At 42.8% G+C, this 22,995-nt stretch overlaps 1 protein-coding gene across 6 annotated transcripts in view; it reads left to right on the top strand.

Annotated features, from left to right (window-relative positions):
- ACHE (acetylcholinesterase (Yt blood group)) overlaps positions 1 to 22,405 on the top strand; it is a 152,546-nt gene extending 130,141 nt beyond the window's left edge. For all 6 annotated transcript variants that reach the window (XM_085638175.1, XM_085638177.1, XM_085638178.1 and 3 more), the window contains exon 4: positions 12,234 to 22,405. In XM_085638175.1, coding sequence (XP_085494301.1) covers positions 12,234 to 12,355 — 122 coding nt within the window. In that variant the 3' untranslated portion in view covers positions 12,356 to 22,405. The remainder of the gene's footprint in view (positions 1 to 12,233) is intronic.
- Positions 22,406 to 22,995: the final 590 nt, after the last annotated feature.

Below are 22,995 nucleotides of genomic sequence, written 5' to 3'. Positions count from 1 at the left end.
TACCAGTACAGGATTGAATAGTGAGACAATGGTCACATAACAAGGGGACGTATAATGATCTAGTGGTTGTTACTAGCCTAATTAAAAAAGAATGCAAAATGGTGGACAAAAGAAATACAGTGGACCATTCAAAATACCTCTTCGTTCCGTGAACAGGAGAAGGGATGCATCATACACAGGGTGCATGTTCATTTGGGAAAACTCCAAATGAGGGGTCACTGGACAACTGAGAAAAATAAATAATCCAAAAACGTTTTAGAGTTAAAAACTATTTTCCTTGCACTGAAGGCAGTCAGGTCACAAACTAAGGGGAAGGTAGGGCTAATAGAGATGAACAATACTGCAGTAATGTTTTCCCTCAACAAACACCGTGAACAAACCCCCTTCGAACAGTGGTTCAGGACATGTGGAAATGGACAATACTAAACCACGTCACAATCACAGCTCTCCACCTGGCAGAACTGCTAAGAATAGAGGCAGATAGTCTAAAAAAGGAGGAAGGCCTCTCTTGTAAATGGACCTCAATCGCAAAAGCCTGGAGGACATTTTCAGGAGCTGTGCAATCCCAAAAATAGACTTTCTTGCAACAGTAGGACATGCAAAATGCTAAAACGTTTCATCCATCCAAGTGCAAAACATTGAAAATTCAAATGATTTTAATAGTACCTGTGTGGGCAAGAGAGCCGTGGCACACCCACCTAATGACAATGTGCAGGGGGCAGGTAAACAAGATGCTAACCTCACTGACCTGCATATTGAACAAAGCAACTCTCTCTAGCGGCCTGGCTCCTGAAGAGAAAGAATTTGAACTATATCTTCCTAAAAGGTGCTTAGCAGTAACACAAGAGGCCAGAAGACCAGCCACAATCAATAGTTATACTGCACTGTGCCTGTGTTTTCTATTTTGGAACAAGCAACATGGGTCTAGGGCTGCCATAACCAATAAAGTCAATATCACTCAATGCCTAACGCACTTGTTAGATTGCAACGGCATCACTCAGAGTAAAGGTGAGACAATAGTGGTATATGCCAGGAGACACAGTAATAGATAACTGTTGGAACTGTTGGAACTGCTAGCCACTAAATGATTCTTTCAAGGGGCTAAACAAATCTTTTACCAAGATTGATTCCACCATCCTTGTGGAACCCAAACACAGTTCAAACACATCCATTGAGCCCCTGCCCCTCACTTGAGTCTATGCACTGACACAAACAGACGGTCTTTTTTAGCAGCCACTTCACTATGCAGGGTAATTGAGCTCCAAGCCCTTTCTATACATGAACCATTTTCAAATATATATCTATAATTTAGTAATTAGAACTATCCCAGAAATCTCACAAAAGTGGCATCAACTTTTCTCAATCTAAACAATTCAAAAAGATGTTCAAAGGCAGGAGAAACACTAGAATTCAAACCTTGATCACGGTCTATAGGGAAGGGGGAGAACCCCTAGCATATGTGGGTAATGCGTCTCTGAAGTCTGTATGCCCAGCAGCAACATCATCATCCACATTCACCTTCACCACACGTTACCGCCAGCCAGTGCTAAAACGCATATTCAGTACTTCCCTTCCCTTCACACTTTTCCCATTAAAGGAAGGAAAAGTCTAAATAATCAGCGTAAATGTAGAAGACTTTCAAACTGCATATGAAACCAGTGGCGTAGCGAAAGTTTAAGGGGCCCCCCTGCAATATATGCGGAGGGGCAAAATCTGGAGCACTCCGACCCGAGTACTGTGCTGAGGGGGCCTTCTGCAGCTGCCCCCCCTGCACTGTGGGTGATGCGGGGGCCTGTGTATGCACCAGTATGAAACTAGTTTCTCCTCTGTAATGAAAACTCTTCTAGATTCACATGCAACCCTCCCATCCCCTCAGTGAGTGGGCTGGTAATCCCAAATCTATGAAGCGAATGACAAGAAAGGTAAATGTTTGAAGAACTAAATTATACACAAAACCGGGGGGGCAGATTTGCAGTAACTGGCACATCCCTGCAGATCAGCAGGGATGCGCCACTTATTTTGCGTGATGTTAGGAACCCCTTGCGCCACCATGGAAGTGTTGCATTTACAATGCGACGCAAGGAGAGACAGATGCGTCAGCGTATAGTTGATGCAGTGGTGGAGTCCTGTTCCAAGCCCAACGCAACTCCAGCACTGCTCAGGGGCATCCTATACTTGCAATGCTGCGTCACTCCTTAAGGTTTTGACGCAGCGGGGACGTAAACGTGACTCAGTGAAATCTTGTAGATTTCACTGCATCACTTTTACAGGGCTTCCTTGTGACGGAATGCCCATCCTGCATACATTATACCTGACGCAGATATAAAGTAGCGCAGAGCTTTAGAACGTGACGAGTCTCACTAGATGCGTCAAGTTGTAAATCTGTCACATAGCGGCGCATTGTTTACGACGCCACTGAGTCACATAAGTGACGCAACGGTGTCGCAAAGATGTGGCAAGGGGTTTGTAAATCTGCCCCAAAGAGTCTTAAGATGGAGGCAATGCACAGTAGCATTTTGGGTTTATGATCGATATTATAGACCCTGCCTATGGATGACCCACAAAAGACAAATCTTTTCTCACTCTGGATATTTCCGGGCCCAGCCACTAAATGGAGGAATAATGCAAAGTATGGTGACCCAGAAGACGTCCAGGCAGCAAAACGACTGCTGCAGGTAGGTGCATCGGCTTTGAAGTTAAGCTGCTCATGTGCTCATCCCAGACTCCATTCACTGCCGCCTGGCATCTAACTCCAGGGACCTATGATTGATATTACTTGACCAGTTGAGGGATTATATTGATCCAATGGAGTTGGGCTCTATAGTTTGTTTATAGTTTAGGGATACTTCATCGTTTGTTTCAGAGACAACGAAGGTGCATTGAATATCATACGTTTATGTTCTATAGAAAGTGTCGACTGTGTCTATAACTTTGCCACGGGTTCGATGTGGCCCTTTTGGTGGTCACAACCCACATGGTTTTTACTGAGTGTAATTAGAAACAATATAAATCAAAGCACCTTTACGCACAACGAGACTGGCCATAGGGGAGAAAGCCTGGGAGATTTCAAAGATTAGTTGAATGAATATTTGTTGATAGTGTTCTTGTATTTAATTTTCCCATGTACAGAGATCCTTTAAAGACCATTCGAACCATTAGCCCAAAGTTCAGAAATGTTTACCTCCTTTGGTAGATGAAACCAGAGCCAGCCATAGGCGGGGGCGAGCTGGGCCCAGGCCCGGTGGGCCAGTATTCCCGAGGGGCGTGGCATGGAGCTGCCTGACGTAATGTTGTGCAAGAGCAGCTTGTCCATCCCACTGGGTCTCAATCTGGTCCCGTTAAAGACATTGTAATCAGCCCATAATGTACCTCAGCGTAATTGTTACCCATCAACCCACTGCCCTCCTCCCATCTTCCTCACAGCTGCGGCAGTCACAACGCAATGTCCTTCCGCCCCCACAACAAACAGCAAATTTTCTTTCCACCCAGGGCGCTGTCCTGGTCAATCAGATTTAGGGATGGTCCTGGATGAAACTACATCGAGGCTGCTTCCTCAGTGGCACATTATACGGATATACCTGCCAGTGGCCCTGGTACATCCTCCATCTCCATTTTTCTCACCAGATATGCAGGACTTGGCAAGGACTTTTGAAATCTCACTAAACGCACAATGCAGTCGTAAAATCTGCCTGGCCTGATCTCACTTCTAGCATGACTTGGTTAACTTTAGTTATCTGGAAAACCACTTAACTAGTTGTGAACTTTTCATGAAGAAAACTATTTTTAATTGGTTGAATGGAAAGTAACCAAGAATACAGCTGCTATATGGCACTTGTTTTTTTAAAATAAATCTTAAGACAGTAAAAGCAAGTGGTGAACCCATGACTTGGTGTCGTATTGACATCCTGCTGAGAGCAGATCTTCTGGCACTGCAGTCTGTTACATGAGCGCTAGAGGGCGTACACATACCATCTAACACAGTTGGGACCTAATTGCATCACTTCTACTATGTCCAATTTCTATATCGGCGCTTCCTTTGCTCCGGAAATGCATTTCTTGCACTAAAAACCCAGGAAAGCGTTCAGGGTGTGTCTTTAATATCTGCCCAGTGTGTGATAACTTTAGCCAGTCCCGTGTAAAGGGCACGTGTATTCTTGAACGTCTGTGTTCTATTCGTTTATCTGAATCATCTTTTTTCTCTGCTGACCGAATGCAGCAGCTAAACTGATCAGTGAACCTGTACTTCGAATCAGAAATCAAAGTCCCATGAGTGTCTTCTTGGCATTGTCATAGAGTTGAAATAATAACAATAAGACAGCAAGCAATTAATGAGCGAACAGAGCAGTTGTAAGGGGTTTTCTTTCTTGAACCGGAGATGGCCTGACATCTATGGTCTCCGAAAGCAATACCATTTTCGAACAGCCAAATATGATCGCGAATCTCACCCCAGATTTCACATGTTCCTATCACGCAATCACCACGCTGCAGCACGATGGATAAAACAGGCATCTCCTAGGCGTGCTGAAAGCTGCCCAGAAGCCCCATCTCACCAGTATTACACTTTCATCCAAAAGCAGTTTGCAAGCTGGGACGGGAAACATCCTTTACATCGCGGTGATTACACCGCCATGCATTTAGACCGCAGCCATTACAACGCGAGCGTTACATCGACTTGCACTGGAGGGCGCTATAACCTAAGGAATAGTAAAATTTACTATTCCAACTTTTCAGTCAACACTTTCAATGTTAAAAGTGAAACTACAAGTCCCACGATGCAGTGTACTGCAGGTGTAAAAGGCAGGACTGGCTGGAGGTGTGAGGCGTGCCATAGCGCCAGTGACCAGCTATATATATGTGGTGTGTCATATCATTGCCCAGATACATTGTTCGATGCCGTAGAAATCAGAGTGTGCAAAGCCAGTGCTTAGTTTGTGAAAAAATAAGTGTTGGGCCCTTGTCAGGAGGTCACTGCAGCTTGTTGGCTTCAAGTGTGACAATTTAGACTATTTCAGACCCCAAAGCTATAAGAATGGCTTGGGAAGCAGGTATTAGTCATATTTTTTGGTACATTGATTTAACAAACAACTGTTATTTTGCTCGTCTTTAAATTATATAAACAGCGCCACATTGTGGCAGACTATCATAAGTGCAGGTGTTGCCAATTAAGCGCCGGTGCTGAGCACCGGAAACCACCGGCTCTAATTAGCACTGTAGAAAGCACAAGCACTTGAACTCACTTCTCTTTTACACAAACAACCAGTGCAGAGACTGGCTTCAGGCGACTCATGGCCAGAGCTGAGCTGCCTCATTCTGCTACCTCTGCGATATCTATCTTTGAGTGTCCCCAGCCAATGATATTTCGATAACCTTGCTGAGCTGCGTCAATTCAATTCAATTGATTCTGGTGCAAAAGTATCCATAAAAGTGCATTTAAAAAACACACAATAAGTATTATTAAAACATGTAGAACAAGCAAGTCATAAAAATCAGATTAGAATTCAGACGCTTGCTGAGTCAACATGCAAGCATTTGTGGCTGATTCTGTGGGGATATAAGTAATTACATTTACTCACCCATGAAACGCTTCTTTCTATCCACTGTAAATTTGGTCATCAGGATGGGGACCATTACATTTAAAGGTTACTTATGACCTCATGTCACTAGGGACACCATGTTCTAAGCCAGTGTTTTCTTCTACATCTCATTGCAATTTAAAGTTTTAGTTCAAGTAATTTAATTCCAGTTAACCACAACTCCCATAATGCATCAGGTTGTTTAAAGGACATTCAGGACTGAAATACAGTGTTGCTGACACTTTGATAAAGTGTTGAGGAAGTGATGAATGGCCTTGCAATGCCCACTACTGCATTGAAAAGCTGGGCACTAATTAAAGTGCCAGTTAATCTGGTCTGGGGATAGCGGTGAATGTTCAAGAAAGATTTTTCCAGAGACTGTCGAAAAACTTTTAGTATCAATGAGGAGATTTTGTTCTTTCTTGGGATCCAGGAAAGCAGACTACACTGTCCATAAGTGAGGAGATGCTGATGTGAATAATGTGGCTTGTGTGATTCTACCACTAGTGCCAATGAGTAGGAAGATGGTGACATCAATAACATGATGAACACTATGATATTATTACTGGTGCCAATGTGATCTGTTTAACACCATCACTAGTGCCCATAAGTGAGGAGATTCTTATATTACAAATGTGAGTGCTGTGATTCTAGCACTAGTGCCAATGAGTAGGGGGTGTCTTGCATCAATAACATCAACCATATGATATCATTATTAGTGCCAATATGATCTGTATAACACTATTACCAGTGCTCAAAAGTGAGGAGATTCTTACATTAATAATGTGAGATATTTAATTCTACCTCTAACGTCAATGAGTTGAGAGATTCTGACATCAATACCATGAACTCTATGATATTATCACTAGTGCCAATGTGAACTGTATCACACTTTCACTAGTGCCCATAAGTGAGGAGATTTTTATATGAATAATGTGACATATTTAATTCTAACTCTAATGCCAATGAGAGAGATACTGACATAAATACCATGCACTCTATGATATTATCACTAGTGCCAATGTGATCTATATAACACTATTACTAGTGCCCAATAGTGAGAAGATTCTTATATTAATAATGGGAGTTATGTCATTCTACCACTAGTGCCAATGAGTATGAGGATTCTGACATTGATAACCTGAACTCTATGATACTATCACTATGCCAATGTGAACTGTCTCACACTATCCCTAGTGCCCATAAGTGTGGAGATTCTCATATTATTAATGTGAGGTCTGTGATTCTACCACTAGTGGCAATGAGTAGGGGGTGTCTTACATCAATAACATCAACCATATGATATCATCATTAGTGCCAATATTATCTGTTTAACACTATCGCTAGTGCCCAAAAGTGAGGTGAATCTTATATTAATAATGTGAGATATTTAATTCCAACTCTAACACCAATGAGTAGCGAGATTCTGACATCGATACCATGAACTCTATGATATTATCACAAGTGCCAACGTGAACTGTCTCACACTATCACTAGTACCCATAAGTGAGGAGATTCGTATATTATTTATATAAGTCATGTGATTCTGCCTCTAGTGCCAATGAGTAGGGGGATTCTGGCATTAGTAACCTGAACTCTATGATGTTATCACTGGTGCCACTGCCAATTTGATCTGTATAACACTTTAATTGGTGGCATAAGTGAGAAGATTCTTATATTAATAATGTGAGTTCTGTGGTTATAGCACTAGAGCCAATGAGTAGGGAGATTTTGACAATATTAATGTGAACTTCGTGATATTATCACTAGTGCCAATGTGATCTGTATACCACTATCACTAGTGCCCATTAGTGAGGAGACTCTTATATTAATATTGTGAGTTCTGTGATTCTACTACTAGTGCCAATGAGTAGGTAGATTCTGACATCAAGAACACAAATGTTATGATATCACCAGTGCCAATGCAATCTGTAGAATAATATCACTAGTGCCCACGTGTGAGAAGATTCTTATAGCAATATTGTAACTTCTGTGATTCTACCACTAGTGCAAGTGAGTAGGGCGATTGTGACATCAATAATGTGAACTCTATGACATTATCACCAGTGCCAACCTGATCATATAATAATATCACTAGTGCCCACAAGTGAGGAGAAGCTTATAGCAATAATGTGAGTTCTGTGATTCAACCACCAGTGCCAATGAGTAAGAGGATTCTGACGTTGATAACATGAACACTATGATATTATCACTAGTGCCAATGTGATCTGTATAACACTATCACTAGTGCCCACAAGTGAGGAGAAGCTTATAGCAATAATGTGAGTTATGTGATTCAACCACCAGTGCCAATGAGTAAGAGGATTCTGACATTGATAACATGAACACTATGATATTATCACTAGTGCCAATGTGATCTCTATAACACTGTCACTAGTGCCCATAAGGGAGGAGATTCTTATATTACAAATGTGAGTTATGTGATTTTACCACTAGTGCAAGTGACTAGGGCTATTGTGACATCAATAATGTGAACGTTATGACATTATCACCAGCGCCAACCTGATCATATAATAATATCACTAGTGCCCACAAGTGAGGAGAATCTTATAGCAATAATGTGAGTTCTTTGATTCAACCACCAGTGCCAATGAGTAGGGGGATTCTGACATTGATAACATGAACACTATGATATTATCGCTAGTGCCAATGTGATCTGTATAACACTATCACTAATGCCCACAAGTGTGGAGAATCTTATATTAATAAAGTGAGTTCTGAGATTCTACCACAAGTGCAAGTGAGTAAGGCGATTGTGACATCAATAATGTGAACTTTATGACATTATCACCAGTGATCTAATAATATCACTAGTGCCCAAAAGTGAGGAGAATCTTATAGCAATAATGTGACTTCTCTGATTCTACCATTGGTGCGAGTGAGAAGGGAGATTCCGTCATCAATTTTGTGACCTGTATAATGCTCTCACTAGTGTCAATGACTTGTAAGATTCTGCTACAAATAATGTGACTTCTGCTATTCTGTCACTAGTGCCAATGAGTAAGGAGACTCTAATTTCAATGTTGTGATTCTGTGATTCTATCACGAGTGCCAATGAGTTAGCACAATGACACCAACAAAGTGACCTCTGTGTTTGTATCACTAATGGCCGTTAGAGATGTACTTCATATTGTGACACATGAAACCTCAGATAGACAGATTCTGTTCTATTTGCACTGAGAACCTTGTTCAGCTCATCTTTTATCCATTGCATGCCAAATTGCTCTCTTCCATGCTAACCCTTCCATCACTACATTGTCCCTACAACCTTTTATGCAATGATTCAACTATTCACTGTACTCAAGTCTAATTCTGATGGGTGACTCTAGCCTATTATACCATTTCATTTCCTGCAGACCACTCCTTCATATCCTGTGGTCTCACCCCATTTCCTGCAGGTCCATTGATTCCAACCTGAGGCACCACTGTAGTTCCTGCATCTCCCTCTTCATGACCGCGTGATGCCAGTGCATTTCCCACAAACCCTCTTTCCTATCCGATTATGTTAATTTCCTGCAGGCCTGCACTTCCCACCATGTGGCACCATTCTTTTAACTACAGGCCCCTTCATCCTTGCATGTGGCAATGCTCAATTTCCAGCAGGTTCCTTCTTCTAAGCGGTCTATAATGCCACTCATTTCCGGTGGCACCTTCTTCCCAGCCTGTGGTTCCACTGCGTTTCTCGCAAACCTCCCCCCCCCCCCACCTCTCCTCGTCTGGCCCTATGATACTGCTGCATTTACCAGACCTCTGATACCACCCTAGTTCCTAAGGGATCTCTTTCCCAGCAAGTGGTAGCGCTGAATTTCTCATGGTCATCCCCCCAGAGACTGTGACACCACTCCTATTCCCGCAGGTCCCATCTGTTCTCAAGATACCACCCCACCTGCAGCCCCCTCCTTCCTGCTTTTGATACCATTCCATTTCCCACAATCCCCTCTTCTTAAACTGTGAATCCTAGAACTGCCAACTCATACAATTCCATTGTGTGTCGCACATCATTGGCTCACTTCAAAGGATCACCATTTGAAGAGCCTAAACCACACAATGTGCACAAGTTGTGGTGCAAACTACTGCAGATAGTAAGTTTCCAGCTCAGGATTGGATGCTCTGCATTACAGCTGATGTCCATCAGGGGGTTTTCAACCTCTCCAGGATATTGATAAGAAGCTCAAACACGTTTGCATTTTTAGAGCGAGGGTGGGAGGTTTCTTGGCACAGTCTTGGGCTGTAAGCTCCTCCCACTCCAAGGTTCCTCCATTACTGGAAGGGCAGTGATGGGCTCAAAGCCCGTGCCCCGCTCCCTGGCCCCATCCATGACTAGAAGGTCAGAAATAGGCTCTTAGCTCTGACCCATTTCCAGACCCCACCCTGTCCAAGGACCCTGCTTTCCTTCTTACATGGTAACAATATCCTAAATGTTGGCAGGTCAAGATACCGTCCATTCTATAAGCCACTCCCCACCCTTTCCAAGCTGATGATACATTTCAATTACCCAATCCCCTGCTCCCCATCCCCAGCCAGTGAGGTTTCTTTTCTTCCAGCAGGCTGTTCCTTTTAAAGTTCTAATACCCTTCATGCAACCCCCATCATTCCAAAGATATTTACTAATTTTCACAGACTGACTCCTTCCAGTAGCCCCCTCCTTCATTCCAGGTAGGCCCTTCCAAACCAGGTAGCAATGCCCCCACCATCTGCATGTCTCCTAATCCTAAAATATTTGCCCCTAAATCCTCGAACTGAAGCTTTGTGTCTTTGCCATTTATGTTTAATTGTATAGAGAACGTGTGCCCTCCCTGATAGGTTTATCTTTATCAGGCTGTTTACTCCTTCCTGTTTCTGTACACTCGTCCGTCCTCTCCAGTGAAGGGCCTCCACCCCCCACGCAAACTGTGTTTTAGCTCTGTTTTCTGTATATCCCTGCATCATAGGCTTTTTGCCTTTCCCTTTCCAGACTGACTAATATACACATGCTCCACTTTCCTACTTTGAGACACAAATTCCCTTGTAGTATGTTCCAGCTTTAGAAAATGTTTGCTTTGTCTGGAATATCCTACACTCAGTTCCCCCTCACCCAACTTTGTAGGGTCTGCTACTTCTCTCTTTATATGCAGCGTGCCCCTCTCCTTCTTGTATGCCCTACATATCACGCTGTATGCCCCTCCCATTTCTGTGGGAAGGACCTACGCTGCATGCTCCTCCCCTTCCTGAATGACCGTTCATCTAAGTCTTTATGCCCCTCCCCTTCTGATATATTCCTCCATCACGGGATGTAGTTCCCTCCATCCTTGGCTTTTTACCCCTTTACGCCCTTCCCTTTCCTGGTGTTTTTTGTACCAATCTTGCTTTTTTGTACTCCTCAGATATATATTTTTGTTATCAGTATTTATTGATTGATTTTCTTATCTCCATTGATTTCTGTTTGTATTTTAAAGATTTAATAAAAGAGTTTATTTTCATGCATTTTTCTAAAGTCACCTTTATTTGGTTGCTGTATTTGTGTTGTATGTTGAACTAACAGTTGTATATGAATTGCAATAACTGTTTTTATCATAATCCAAACCCTACCTCCTCTTTCACTCACAACTACTCTCATCTCACCCCAAACGTCCACTCATCCTTCCACTCATTCATGTCTTTCCTCCTAAATGACACCTGTCCACCTCTCGCCCGCACTCACCTTCTCTTTATGATTCACATTGATTCCCTTTTTCTCCATCTTTATATTTTCATTACCATCTTTTTCCTCCATCCCATTGTATTCCTCCTCTACTCTACTCATATCCTTCATCTCCTTATCTCCTCTGATTACTCCTCCCTTCTTTAATCTGCTATGTCTTCCTTGTTTTTGCTTTCTGTCCTTCCACACCAATTGGCCGTGCCTCAATTTTTATCCCCCTCATTGTCTCTCTCTCCTACACCGTCTATTGATTTTTAAATTCCATCCCTTTGTCACTCTTACATTTATGCCTGTTACCCCATTTATTCTTTCTCGTTCGTATTTCCCCTTTCATACCCTCATTATCCCATGTCTTCCGCCTCACACCTTCTCTTGATGGTGGCTCTTCCTCTTTGTTCCTTCTGTCACTAATTTCACCTATCCCATCTCTTATTCTATCCCTTTGTCTGACATTCAACCTCTCCTGGGCCTGCTTCCACCTATGTGTTTCTTCTCTAACCCATTCCCCATCTTTAATTCATTTCTTTGTCCCACTCTCTCCTGATCCTACATCCTTCTCGTGGTTCCTTCTCTTATTTATTTCACCTATCTGCCCCTCGTTATCCTATCTGTTTGTCTCACTCATTTACCCTCCCTCACTTCATTCCATCTCCTTGTCCCACTCACACATTCTCCTGGTCCTGTCTCCCCTTCTTCGATCTTTCTCTCACTCATTTCCCCTGACCCTCCCCTTATTTATTTAATCGTTTTGCCCCCTCACACCTCTCTTGGTTCTGCCTCCCCCTAATTTGTTACTTCTTTCACTCATGTCATTTTTGTTCGCCACTATATTTCATCTTTGTTCCACTCACAACCTATCCTGGTCCTGCCTTCCACTCTTTGTACCTCCTCTCATTCATTTCCACTGCCTCTCCCTCTCTTCCTCTTGAACCCGTCTCTTTCTCTCTCTACCTCTGTAGATAACATTGATGAGGCGGAGCGCCAGTGGAAGCTGGAATTCCACCGTTGGAGCGCCTACATGATGCACTGGAAGAACCAATTTGATCACTACAGTAAGCAAGAGAGATGTTCCGATCTGTGAGGAGACCTCAAGCCCTCTCACAGCCATTTTGGTCAAAGCTCCAATACCCCTCCCCAGGCCAATGTCCCTCCCATTCCAACTCACACACAGATCTCAGGTAACTTCTTTACCTTCTGTTTCCCTGGTGGCAGCCCTCGTAGCAAACAGTATCTTCAGCCCTGGATGAAGTGCAAATTATCACTGCACACAACCAGTCAACGAAGGTCGTCGAAGAAACCAGGAACATCTCTCGAGCATGCAGCCCTTTCTGAGAAACTACACAATACACACCTGGAGTAGAAACATCATTGTCTTCCTCTCATCACTCCACCGTGGCCAAGAGGTCACCCGTTCCCTAAGTTGTTCTGCGAATTCACAGCTTTCTCGAAAAGCAGCCATACCTTGCATATGAACACCCATGTTAAGCCAGAAGGTTCTAAGTCTGAGCCAATATTTTGGTACATTACCCAGCATTTGCCCATTACCTGGAAACGTCTGTCACCTGACCTTCATATGTGCCTCCCTGATCGCTCATTGGAGCCATCCTGCATTTAGTGATGATCAGAAGATAGTCTCTAGTTCCACCTCCTAGTTAGTGTGTGTCACATGATAGTTCCCTAGTAAATAATATCATTGAGAATAGAGTACGTCTAAGCTTCTTCTCATGATCTTAAGCCTGATGATAGTGAAACATCAAGCATTACTGGTAATAACACCTTAGTAAGTGATTCTGTTAACTGTATGGGGAACCCAGGCTCCTTCTTAAGGTATTGAGCCTCATGATTGCCCAGTATCTAGCACTGTATGGGATGACATTGACCATAGGGATTCCATAGATACTTCTCATTACATTGAGCCTCATGCATGTGCAAGATAACAATACACAAGTTAAGGATAGTATTGACTGTAGCAAGTTCCAGAACTGCTTCCCATGGCTTTGAGGTTGCTGATTGTCCAGCATCTACTCTGATGGTAATAATGTCCTGGTAAGTGCATGCATTGATCATAGTGGGTTCCCAAACTTCAGTTTATGGTCTTGACCCTAATGATCACCCACCATTTAATACTGTGGTAGATATACTCAAGTAAGCTTGCCTCACCAACTTTAAGCTATCCTTTGTCTACGAACAGCACTCTGCTGCCTTTTGTCTAGGTTTGTGCTATAGAATATCATATACATACATACAGAGCATTAGCCTTAGAGGTTTCCCAAATGACTTCTCAAGGCATCAAGCCCAAAGAACATCCAACAACCAGTAGTCATGCTCCTGATCACGAAACCCTAGTAAGTGATATCTTCAGAGTGTTCTAAATGTTCTTTGCATGGTCTTGGGCCCAATGGCTGGTCAATGTCTACATGCTTGTTACCAGTTATCTGATATGTGATAGCCATTCCTTGACTGTGCAGGGTCTCCAAGGCTGGCCCTATGGCATATAATCTGATCCTTGCCCAGATATTCAGTACATCTTGGCCTCATGATAATTTTCTTGACATTATTTACCTCGAATGCCACAACATGTCTGCAGAAACCCTAGGCCTGAGGACTAGACCATCTCATTCTCTTCATAATTCTGATATTCTGTCTTAGTTCAACATCTGCTGATGATATGAATGGCCAACCAATCTGCTGATATATCTTGAGGGTCAAAATCATCTCCTCACCAGGGGACATAAGTACTGTTGTGGAGCGTTGTGTTACAACCATGGGACTGAAAAGGATTCTGAGTATATGAATACCATCCACATTTGGATTTGTGATGGGAACTGGACAGATCTCTAATTCCAAATAATGTTTAAGCTAATCCTTCATTCATGGGCCAAACACTCTTTGAATGATGCAGATACATGGCAACATCCAGATGAAGTAGGAAAATACAGGTTACACTTGTATATTAATTTGTTTTAATGTTTTTGTATTTTTTACTTGTTTACATTTTCTGTTGATCGAGTTTTTTGAAAATGCCAAAGCTGTGTGTATTTTTTAAAGTATTTTCTTAGTGCTTTCAGAATAATGGTGTCCCTACTGGGACAGAGGGTGGGTTCAGTTTGTCAGATCTGGGCAGAGATAGTGCATAAGCTATGATACCCTCACATCACCCTCACATCATTTTTTCTGCAGTAGATTGATCGAATACCACCTCTTCTGCACCCTTATGCATGTTCTTTGGTATTAGAGGTAGGAGGTGTGCATTCAGGCTTGGTTTACTCCTTGGCATGGTACTTTCACTATCACCACCATTCTATATGTCCTGTGGTAGTAGAGCTGTGAGACATGCATTTGGACTCTGTTGAATATGTGGAATAGCAATTTCACCACTGCAACCATTCTAATTGTCATGTGGTATGCTGGCTGTGATGCAGGCTTCCTTCTCCCCACACTCAGTTTACTCTGTGCTATAGCAATTTCCCTAAAAGCAGTGCATTATTGACTGGGATGGTGGTAGCACCTGGTACAGTCTCAGTTTATTCTATGGTAGACTGGATGCACTATCACGGTTAGCGGCATTATGAACAGTTACTTATAGCAGGTTCTGATTTCTGAGGTAGAATGAATACAGTTTAGAAGGGACTCCCACCCCAGACTCATTTTATCTGTAGAAGAGCGATTTATTTATCACCGTCTCTATAGATGATCTGAGGTATTATGGATCGTAGAAGTGCCATCATCCCAGGCACTGGTTTCTCTTTGATAGGACCCATGTGCTATCCATGCCTCCTACCTGCTGTGGTGTTATAGGTATGAGCAGGCAACCTTCCCCTTATTTAGGTTCTTCTATCTGATAACATTGGGGCAGTGGACACCTCAAGGTTCATTGCCTTCCAGTATGTGGACCTTCAAATGTAAGGGGTGGACAGCAGAATGGGGCTTCCAAGCACCAAACTCTGCCTTTTAAAAATAATCTGGGTCCAGTTCATGTGCCATGCAGGGTCTCAACCTTTAAGTGGTCTACAAACCCTTCTTAGATGCCAAATTTTCCCCTTACTAAGAAGGCTTAACAGAAATCTTCTGGCCATACTCTAAGCTCCCCTTTCATCTTGGTGTTGTTTCAGAATAGAGTCTCAGTAAGTACATTGTTTTCCACTGCTCCTTTCTAGGGCAAGGCCTCAGTAGAACATGTGCTGTTTCTTCCAATTTGTAGAGCAAACACCAACAAATATTGGATATAATTGTGTACTTCCTTAGCTCAGTTTCAAAAGACGTGAAAACTTTTCATGACAAAAGATTTGTTAAGGGTCAGCTGATGGTGTGGCTCTCTCTGACTCTCCTCCCCCCCCCCCCACACTCGGTTCCAGGAGATGTTGAGTTGCATCCTGGTTTCTTGCCCTACCCAACTCTAGCACCTATTGTGGTACTTTCAGGTTCTCATGCTCTGTACCTGGCACCTCATTATACTGTGGTCTATACATGTGGGTTCTTAGTAGATCTCAGCACACTGCCCCCTCTGAGTATGTTGAGGTGACTCCCACGTTTCACTACACTAGTCCCTTCAAGGGTTGACTATCCTACACTCTCTTGCTGTCTTCAGTGTCTCCGGATGTAATGGTTCCTCTTGTCTCGTTGCTATCAGTGTCACCAAATGTTGGAGGTGCCAATTGCACTCTTTATTTCCCTTTGAAGTACTGCGCTGAACATGTCTGCCTCTCTTTGCACGGTTATTTGTATATACTGTTGATTTAAAGATGTGTGAGAAATTATATAAATATATATATTATATATATATAAAATGGAGGAGCTCCAAACATCTGTGTATTTATTTTGGGATCTTTAATTGACTGCTTCTGCTGTTCTCATTGGTTTTTACTAGGATGGCTTTATTTGTTTATTTTGTTTGAGATGTTTAAAAGGTGTCTCTGGAGTTGGCCTCCTCTGCAGAAAGGTTCCCCATGAACTGGCCCTCAGTCACGCAGGAGTTACGGAGTTACATTTGCCGACACACTACAGGTGGTGGCATGCACACGTTCTCCACTGTGATAGTGGTACCTGCTCAGGCTGAAGGTCTTGATGCCCACATCTTCAGCACTGGTGGAGGGAGTAGGACCAGGATTCTATGAGGCTCAGGTCTGGTTATTGTGCCTCTCTGCAGACGTAGTTCCTCTCCCGAAATGGGTGCTTCGAGCCACGCCTTCCGATTCTCTCACCATTATACAGTCTTGCCCCATGCATTTTCCCTCAACCTTTCTTCATCCCCCTGTCTTAGTCATTGCACCTGAGAACACCAGGGGTCAAATCTCTTCCTCACTTTACTCTCTTTCTGTAGCACCAAGACCCTCTCTCTAATCTTCCGTAGCATCCTGCTTCCCCTCGGATCCCATGGATCTTTATTTCCTCATACCACTGCATCTCATTTCTCTGAGTGCCGTGAGCCCTCACCTTCTAACCAACACTATGCATTCCTTGATTTCCTCCTTTCATTCTCCACTTCTCCCTGTTGTGCACTCGTCTCGCTCATTTGCTTTCTCCCAGCCCACCAAAAATCTTCTTATATGCTAGCATGTATCCCATTGGGTTTTCTCTGATTTCCCCATTGCTTTGAATCAGATCTTGGACCAACTAATTTTTCCTCCAACCCCCCCTGGACCTTCAATTCTGATGTCCTGGATACTTACAAATTCTCCTGGAATCCCTCTGCATGATGTACTTTATGATCTCCATTTGATGTCCTGCTCAACTCCATGATGATGATCCTCTCTGTACTTGTTGCTCTGTACTTCAGGCAGTTCCCTATGAGTTGCCTCTCCATATCCCCCACTCTTTCTTCTTTCTTCTCTCTCAATCTTTCTTTTGCTTTCCCTGTCTCCTTCCCGCCTCTCCTTTTTCCTTTTGTTTTTCTCTCCATTGATTTATTTCACTCTGCCTTTCTACATGTGCCTCGTTTTTTTTCTCTTTCCTTTACTCTGACTAACTCTCTTCTCCTTCCTGTGCTTTTCACTTTCACTTCATCTCACTTTTTCTCTCTCTCTCTCTTTCTTTCGCCCTCTACTGTTCTATCCCTGTTTTTCTTCGACTTCCAATTGTTGTTTCTCTTGCTTTCTTCTTTACTTTTGCTCCCTCTTACTGTTCCACACCTCTCTCTTCCACATCTCTTTCTTTCGCTCACTCTTTTATCTGTGGATGTTCATCTTCCGCAGGCAGGATGCAGTGGAAATAAGCCTCAGGTGATTTTCCCTCTTATTTATATAGGATTATTTGGTGTTTCTGTAACTGCTCTGCTGATCCTTTGGTGTTTCTCTCAACCCCCTAAATCTCTGCTGATCCCTACTATTTCTCCACCCCTGAGTCTCTTCTGATGGTTTTGTGTTCCTAAGGTCCCACAGTCTCTGTTGATCATTTGGTATTTCTTTAACCCCTCAGTTTCTACTCATCCTTTGGTGTTTCGTGGACTCATCAGTCAATGATGATCCCTTGATATTTCTCAATCTCCTCAGCCTCTGTTGATCATTTAGTGTGCCTCTGACCCCTCAGATATCTGGCCCTGTAGTATTTCTCCACCCATCAGTCCCTGTTGATCGTTTGTTTCCCCTGATATTCCCATCTCTGCTGATCCCTTAGTGTTTGTTCAACCTGTCAGTCTCTGTTGATCCTATGTTTCCTCTGACATCCAACTCTCTGCTGACCCCTTAGTGTTTGCATAACCTGTCAGTCTCTGTTTGTCCTTTGTTTCCTCTGATATCCCACTCTGTGCTGATCCCTTAGTGTTTGTTCAACTTGTCAGTCTCTGTTGATCCTTTGTTTCCTCTGATATCCCACTCTGTGCTGATCCCTTAGTGTTTGCTTAACCTGTCAGTCTCTGTGGATCCTTTATTTCCTCTGACATCCCACTCTCAGGTGATCCTTTAGTGTTTGTTTAACCTGTCCATCTCTGTTGATCCTTTGTTTCATCTGACATCCAGCTCTCTGCTGATCCCTTAGTGTGTGCCTAAGCTGTCAGTCTCTGTTGAGCCTTTGTTTCCTCTGACATGCCACTCTCTGGTGACCCCTTAGTGTTTGTTTAACCTGTCAGTCTCTGTTGATCCTTTGTTTCCTTTGACCTCTTGCCCTCTGTTGATGCCTTAGTATTTCCATGGCTCCTATGTCTATGCTGATACTTTGGTTGTTTTCCCTTCTAGCAATCTCTGCTCTGCCTTTTTTGTTATTCTACTCCTCACCTATTCTCTGATGATCCTCCATGCCTTCAATCAGAGGAGAGCCTCAACTGTGTCTATGTTCTTGCATTCCCCTATGCTATTTATCCTTTCCTGCACCCCTTGCTAACTTCTAGTGCTTCTTCTTCCCAATTTCTATGTATTTCTCATATTCTTTCCTCGTATACATCTCTGGTGATCTGCATTTGTTTATTTTTGCCAGTGATCGCTGTCAAGAATTGTGGGCCTGATTCACAAACTGCACTTTGTTGTATGTTCTGTAGTACTACAATACATACATCAAAGTGCTATTCACAAACTATGTGCAGAGTTTACACCTCTGCATTACCTATACTTATGTATGCGGAGCTCTCCACCATGACTGCAGAGATCCTGCACACATAGTGGTAAATGTTGAAGGTACACAGTAGTGGCTTACAACAATAGGCAGGGATGGGATTAGAAGGGATAAGATAGGTTGAGGGATGGCCGGGGAGGAGTTGATGGAAGGACGTCACCCATTCTCACAAGAGTAGGCAAACTGCTGGAGGCGTGTAACTTACTTTCGAAGTAAATTTACATGCAGAGTTTGTGAATATCAAAAGGTAGTAAATGTACTCAAAAGTGTAAATTGTTCAAGAGTGTATGTTACTTCTGGGAATCAGGCCACTAGTATTGCTCTGACCTTGTTAGTTTTTCTCCCTCACCATCGCAGCCATACGTTTGAGTCTCACTTTCTATCACTCTCTGCCAATCTTCTAGATAGTTATTGTCCCACACCATCTGTTCCACTGCTCTATCTATGTCCACTTGTTCTGTGATGATTCTTAGCTATTTCTTCACTCCTTCAGACTCATTCATCATTTAATTCCTCCCTCCCTGCCTTCTATTTAGCTGATGTAGAGTTTTTCCATTCCTCCACTCTTTTATAGTACGCTGCACTTCTCCCTCGCCTCATTCTCCTAATCCTCTTGTGTTGCTGGTCTTTGTTGATCCTTGTGGTTTTCTGTTCTCTTCCTCCTATGATGATACTCTGACGTCTCACCTTTACCTTTTTTTCTAATTATCCTTTAGCGTCTTTATTGTCCTCTTACTCACTACCATTCCTCTGGACTTTGTGTGCAACTTCACTCTACGGATTCAATTGTGCTTCTTTATATCCTCGGTTTCTCCATTCTCTTTGTATCTCTACTGCTCCATTTGTGTTTCATTGCCTCCTAACTCTCTGATGATCTGGGCAATATCTCTTTATAGCTTTGTGCTGATGCCCTGGGGTTTATCTGTACTCTTACTCCCTACCTATTCTCTGGTGTTTCCCAGTCATCCTATTCCATGTTATATTGTGTGATATTTTGCCTTATTCTTATAATTTCCTGATCTTTGGCGTTCCTTTCATGTCCTACTCTTTGATGATACCTAGTTGTTTCTCTGTCTTCCTACTCTCTGCTGGTCACAAGGTGTGCCACTTTTCTCTTACTCCTTGATGATCATCTGATGCTTGTAAGCAAAGGTGTTCTGGATTCTCGGCTTGTTCCCTGTCATCTGCTGATCCATCACTTTAGTTCCATTCCTTTTATCTCTGCTGAGACACCTAATTTTCTCTGTTGCTGATTCTCTCGCCTATAATACTATCTCTCAGTCCATTATTACTTCAGTTTACTCCAGCTTATACATGATCCACTGGCATGTCTCTGTCCTCTTACTCTCTAATTGTCATGTGTGGTCTCTACTTCATCTCACTTTTATCATCTGGGGTTTTCCTTCTCCCAACTCTCTTCACATCTTGTAGTGTCTCTTTGTCCTCTTACTTTTGAGTATCCTCTGGTGATTGTTCATTCATTCACTAATTATCTGCTGTTTCTTTAGTGTTTATTCTTCTCCCTAATCTACTGATGGTATGGTGGTCATCCACTCAATCTCAGTCGATTCTCTGTTGTTCGTCTGCTCTCCACTCTCTGACGATCCACTGGTGTTTGTACATCCCTCACTATCTTTTGATTATCTGGTGTTTGTGTCCCACTCACTGTAGGTCCTCTGGTGTTTGTTTGTCCCCTCACTCTCTGTTGATAATCTGGTATTTATCTGTTTGCCCACTCTCTGACAATCATCTGGAGCATTTGTGTCACTCACTGTTGATCCTTTGGTCTCCTCACTCTTCTTCAGTCCTCTGATGTTTGTCTGCTTCTGTGTCTGTCCTTTCTCCTCCCTGCACACTCTCTATTGATCCTCTGGTGTTCATCTGTCACCTTAGTCTGCTGGTTTTCTGGTTGTTCATCCCCTCACTCTCTGTTGCTCCTCCAGTGTCTTCTGGTGTTTATTCTCGTATTTTCAGCTGAGCTTTTCTACTGTTTGCTCCCTCACTCTCTACTGATACTCGGTCGTTAGTCTCTTAATTTTACTGATGATCTCTGGTGTTTGTCCTCTTACTGTCTGTTGATCCTTCTTCTGATGATCTCTGGTGTTTGTCCTCTTACTCTCTGTTGATCCTTCTGATGATCTCTGGTGTTTGTCCTCTTACTGTCTGTTGATCCTTCTTCTGATGATCTCTGGTGTTTGTCCTCTTACTCTCTGTTGATCCTTCTGATGATCTCTGGTGTTTGTCCTTTTGATGTATGTTGATCCTTCTTATGATGATCAGATGTGTGTCCTCTTACTCTCTGCTGATCCTCTGGTGTTTGGTCCCTCACTCTTTACTGATCCTTTGGTGTTTGTATTTTCACTGTCAAATCATCATCTAGGGTTTGTCCCCTTACTCTCTGCTGATACTGTTACTTCTCTGCCACTTAATTCTCGTCTGAGCTACTGCTCTTTCTCTGCCTCATCACTCATTTTTGATCTGCTGGTGTTTCTCCTTTCTTCTGCTGACCCTGTAGTGTTCTTTCATTTATTCATAGTCTGCTGATCCTCTGGTGTTCCCTTGCCTCTTCACTCTCTGATCATCCTCTGATGTTTCTCCTTCCCCTCACTGTCAGCTGATCCCATGGTGTTCTCTACCTCTTCAGTCTCTGCTGATTATCTGGAGTTTCTCCTCCTAATCCCCTCTTCACCTTGGCCCCTTCCTCTCTCTAAAGGCAGTCTTGTGATCTTTACTGTAAACTCTGTACATGTTCAGCCTCCGGTATGGACAAGTCCTGATTCGTGATGTTTCTGCATAGTCCAATAAAACTGTTACAACCCCCACTAAACCTGTGTCTGAGTGAATATCTGTACTATCCAGATGTACTATGCATGTCCGTCTTTATAGGCATGTCTGTGTCAGTGCTGTGCCTCTGTACTATGCGTGTCCATCTCTCAGCAGAGTGTACCTGTACGATACATAAGGCTTACCAGGGTTTCTGCACAGGTCATCTGTACTACAGGCATGTCTGTCTCTGCAGGTTGTAATGATGCTATAGGTATGTGTGTTCCAGATCTCTCTTCTGTGTCTGTCAATAGGATACAGCTTTACTATAGTCATTTCTGAATGTAGACTGCATGGCATGTTTACAGAAGTTGTGTATTTATTTCTTGTTGTCATTACAGTTATGCTCTCTGTACAGTGTATCGTTTTGCCTTCCTCTTCGTTCAATTTGTGTGTCTATGTTGCGCACTGGGCTACATATTTAAGAGGTCCCTGACATTTATTTTACCTGGTGATTGGTAAAATCTCAAGTTTCCCACAATTATGTTAATCCACTGTTATCCCTTCATCTGCTCAGCTTAGCATTTTACTAGCTCCTCTGAAATTGCTAATTTATTCAAACCTTGTATATGTGATTGACTGTTGTACGCCTTTGGGTTTTATCCTGTCCATCCGTTTTGTGTGAATTTGAGTCAGTCATTTTCTTCACCTCACAGAATTTGGTCATCTGGGATCTTCTGACATGGGCTGGTCCACAGATAAATTTGACATAAATCTTCTACACACCTCCCCAAAAGGAGACCATAAAACACATCTTTAATTTACCCATCTGTGTCGTCTCTGATATTTTCCTGCAAATACTTCATGTTTGGGGACAGACTTGTGACTTGTCAAGCTTGAATTGAAAAATTAAGATCATCAGAACTGTTTTTAAATTAAGTAATGCCCCAGGCACTCAATTATGTATATTCTGGTTTGACATTCACTTGGTTTTGAGGCTTTGGAGACTTTTTATGACAATCCTTTGCCACAAACTAACTAGATATATTTGTTCAGCAGTGATTCTTTCACATTTCCTTGGAATGCTTCCACACCATCACCAGGCGACCTTCCAACCATTGTTGTGAGGGTGTTGCCCCGGCAACGTGATCATGCACCGATTGCACAACATGTGGATCCTACTTCTGATGCAAAGGTTTGTGTTGCTTTAGGCAAAGTGACATTTTTTGCAGGTCTGGGCTCATCAAACCATGGAACAATGAGATGTAGTCTGGTTTTCAGAAAGACCCACAACATACACTGAAATTAATTACATGTCAATTATCTTTATAAACATTCATTTTGACAATTCCGAATGGCTGACTGGATTTTTCTACTCAGTCCTCGAAGGACTGCCCATTTGTCTTTTGCCCACTT

The sequence above is a fragment of the Triturus cristatus genome, chromosome 12 (assembly GCF_964204655.1).
Source record: "Triturus cristatus chromosome 12, aTriCri1.1, whole genome shotgun sequence".
Lineage (NCBI taxonomy): Eukaryota > Metazoa > Chordata > Amphibia > Caudata > Salamandridae > Triturus > Triturus cristatus.
Note: the sequence above shows the minus strand (reverse complement) of the source record. Positions and strands in the feature narration are given on the sequence as shown.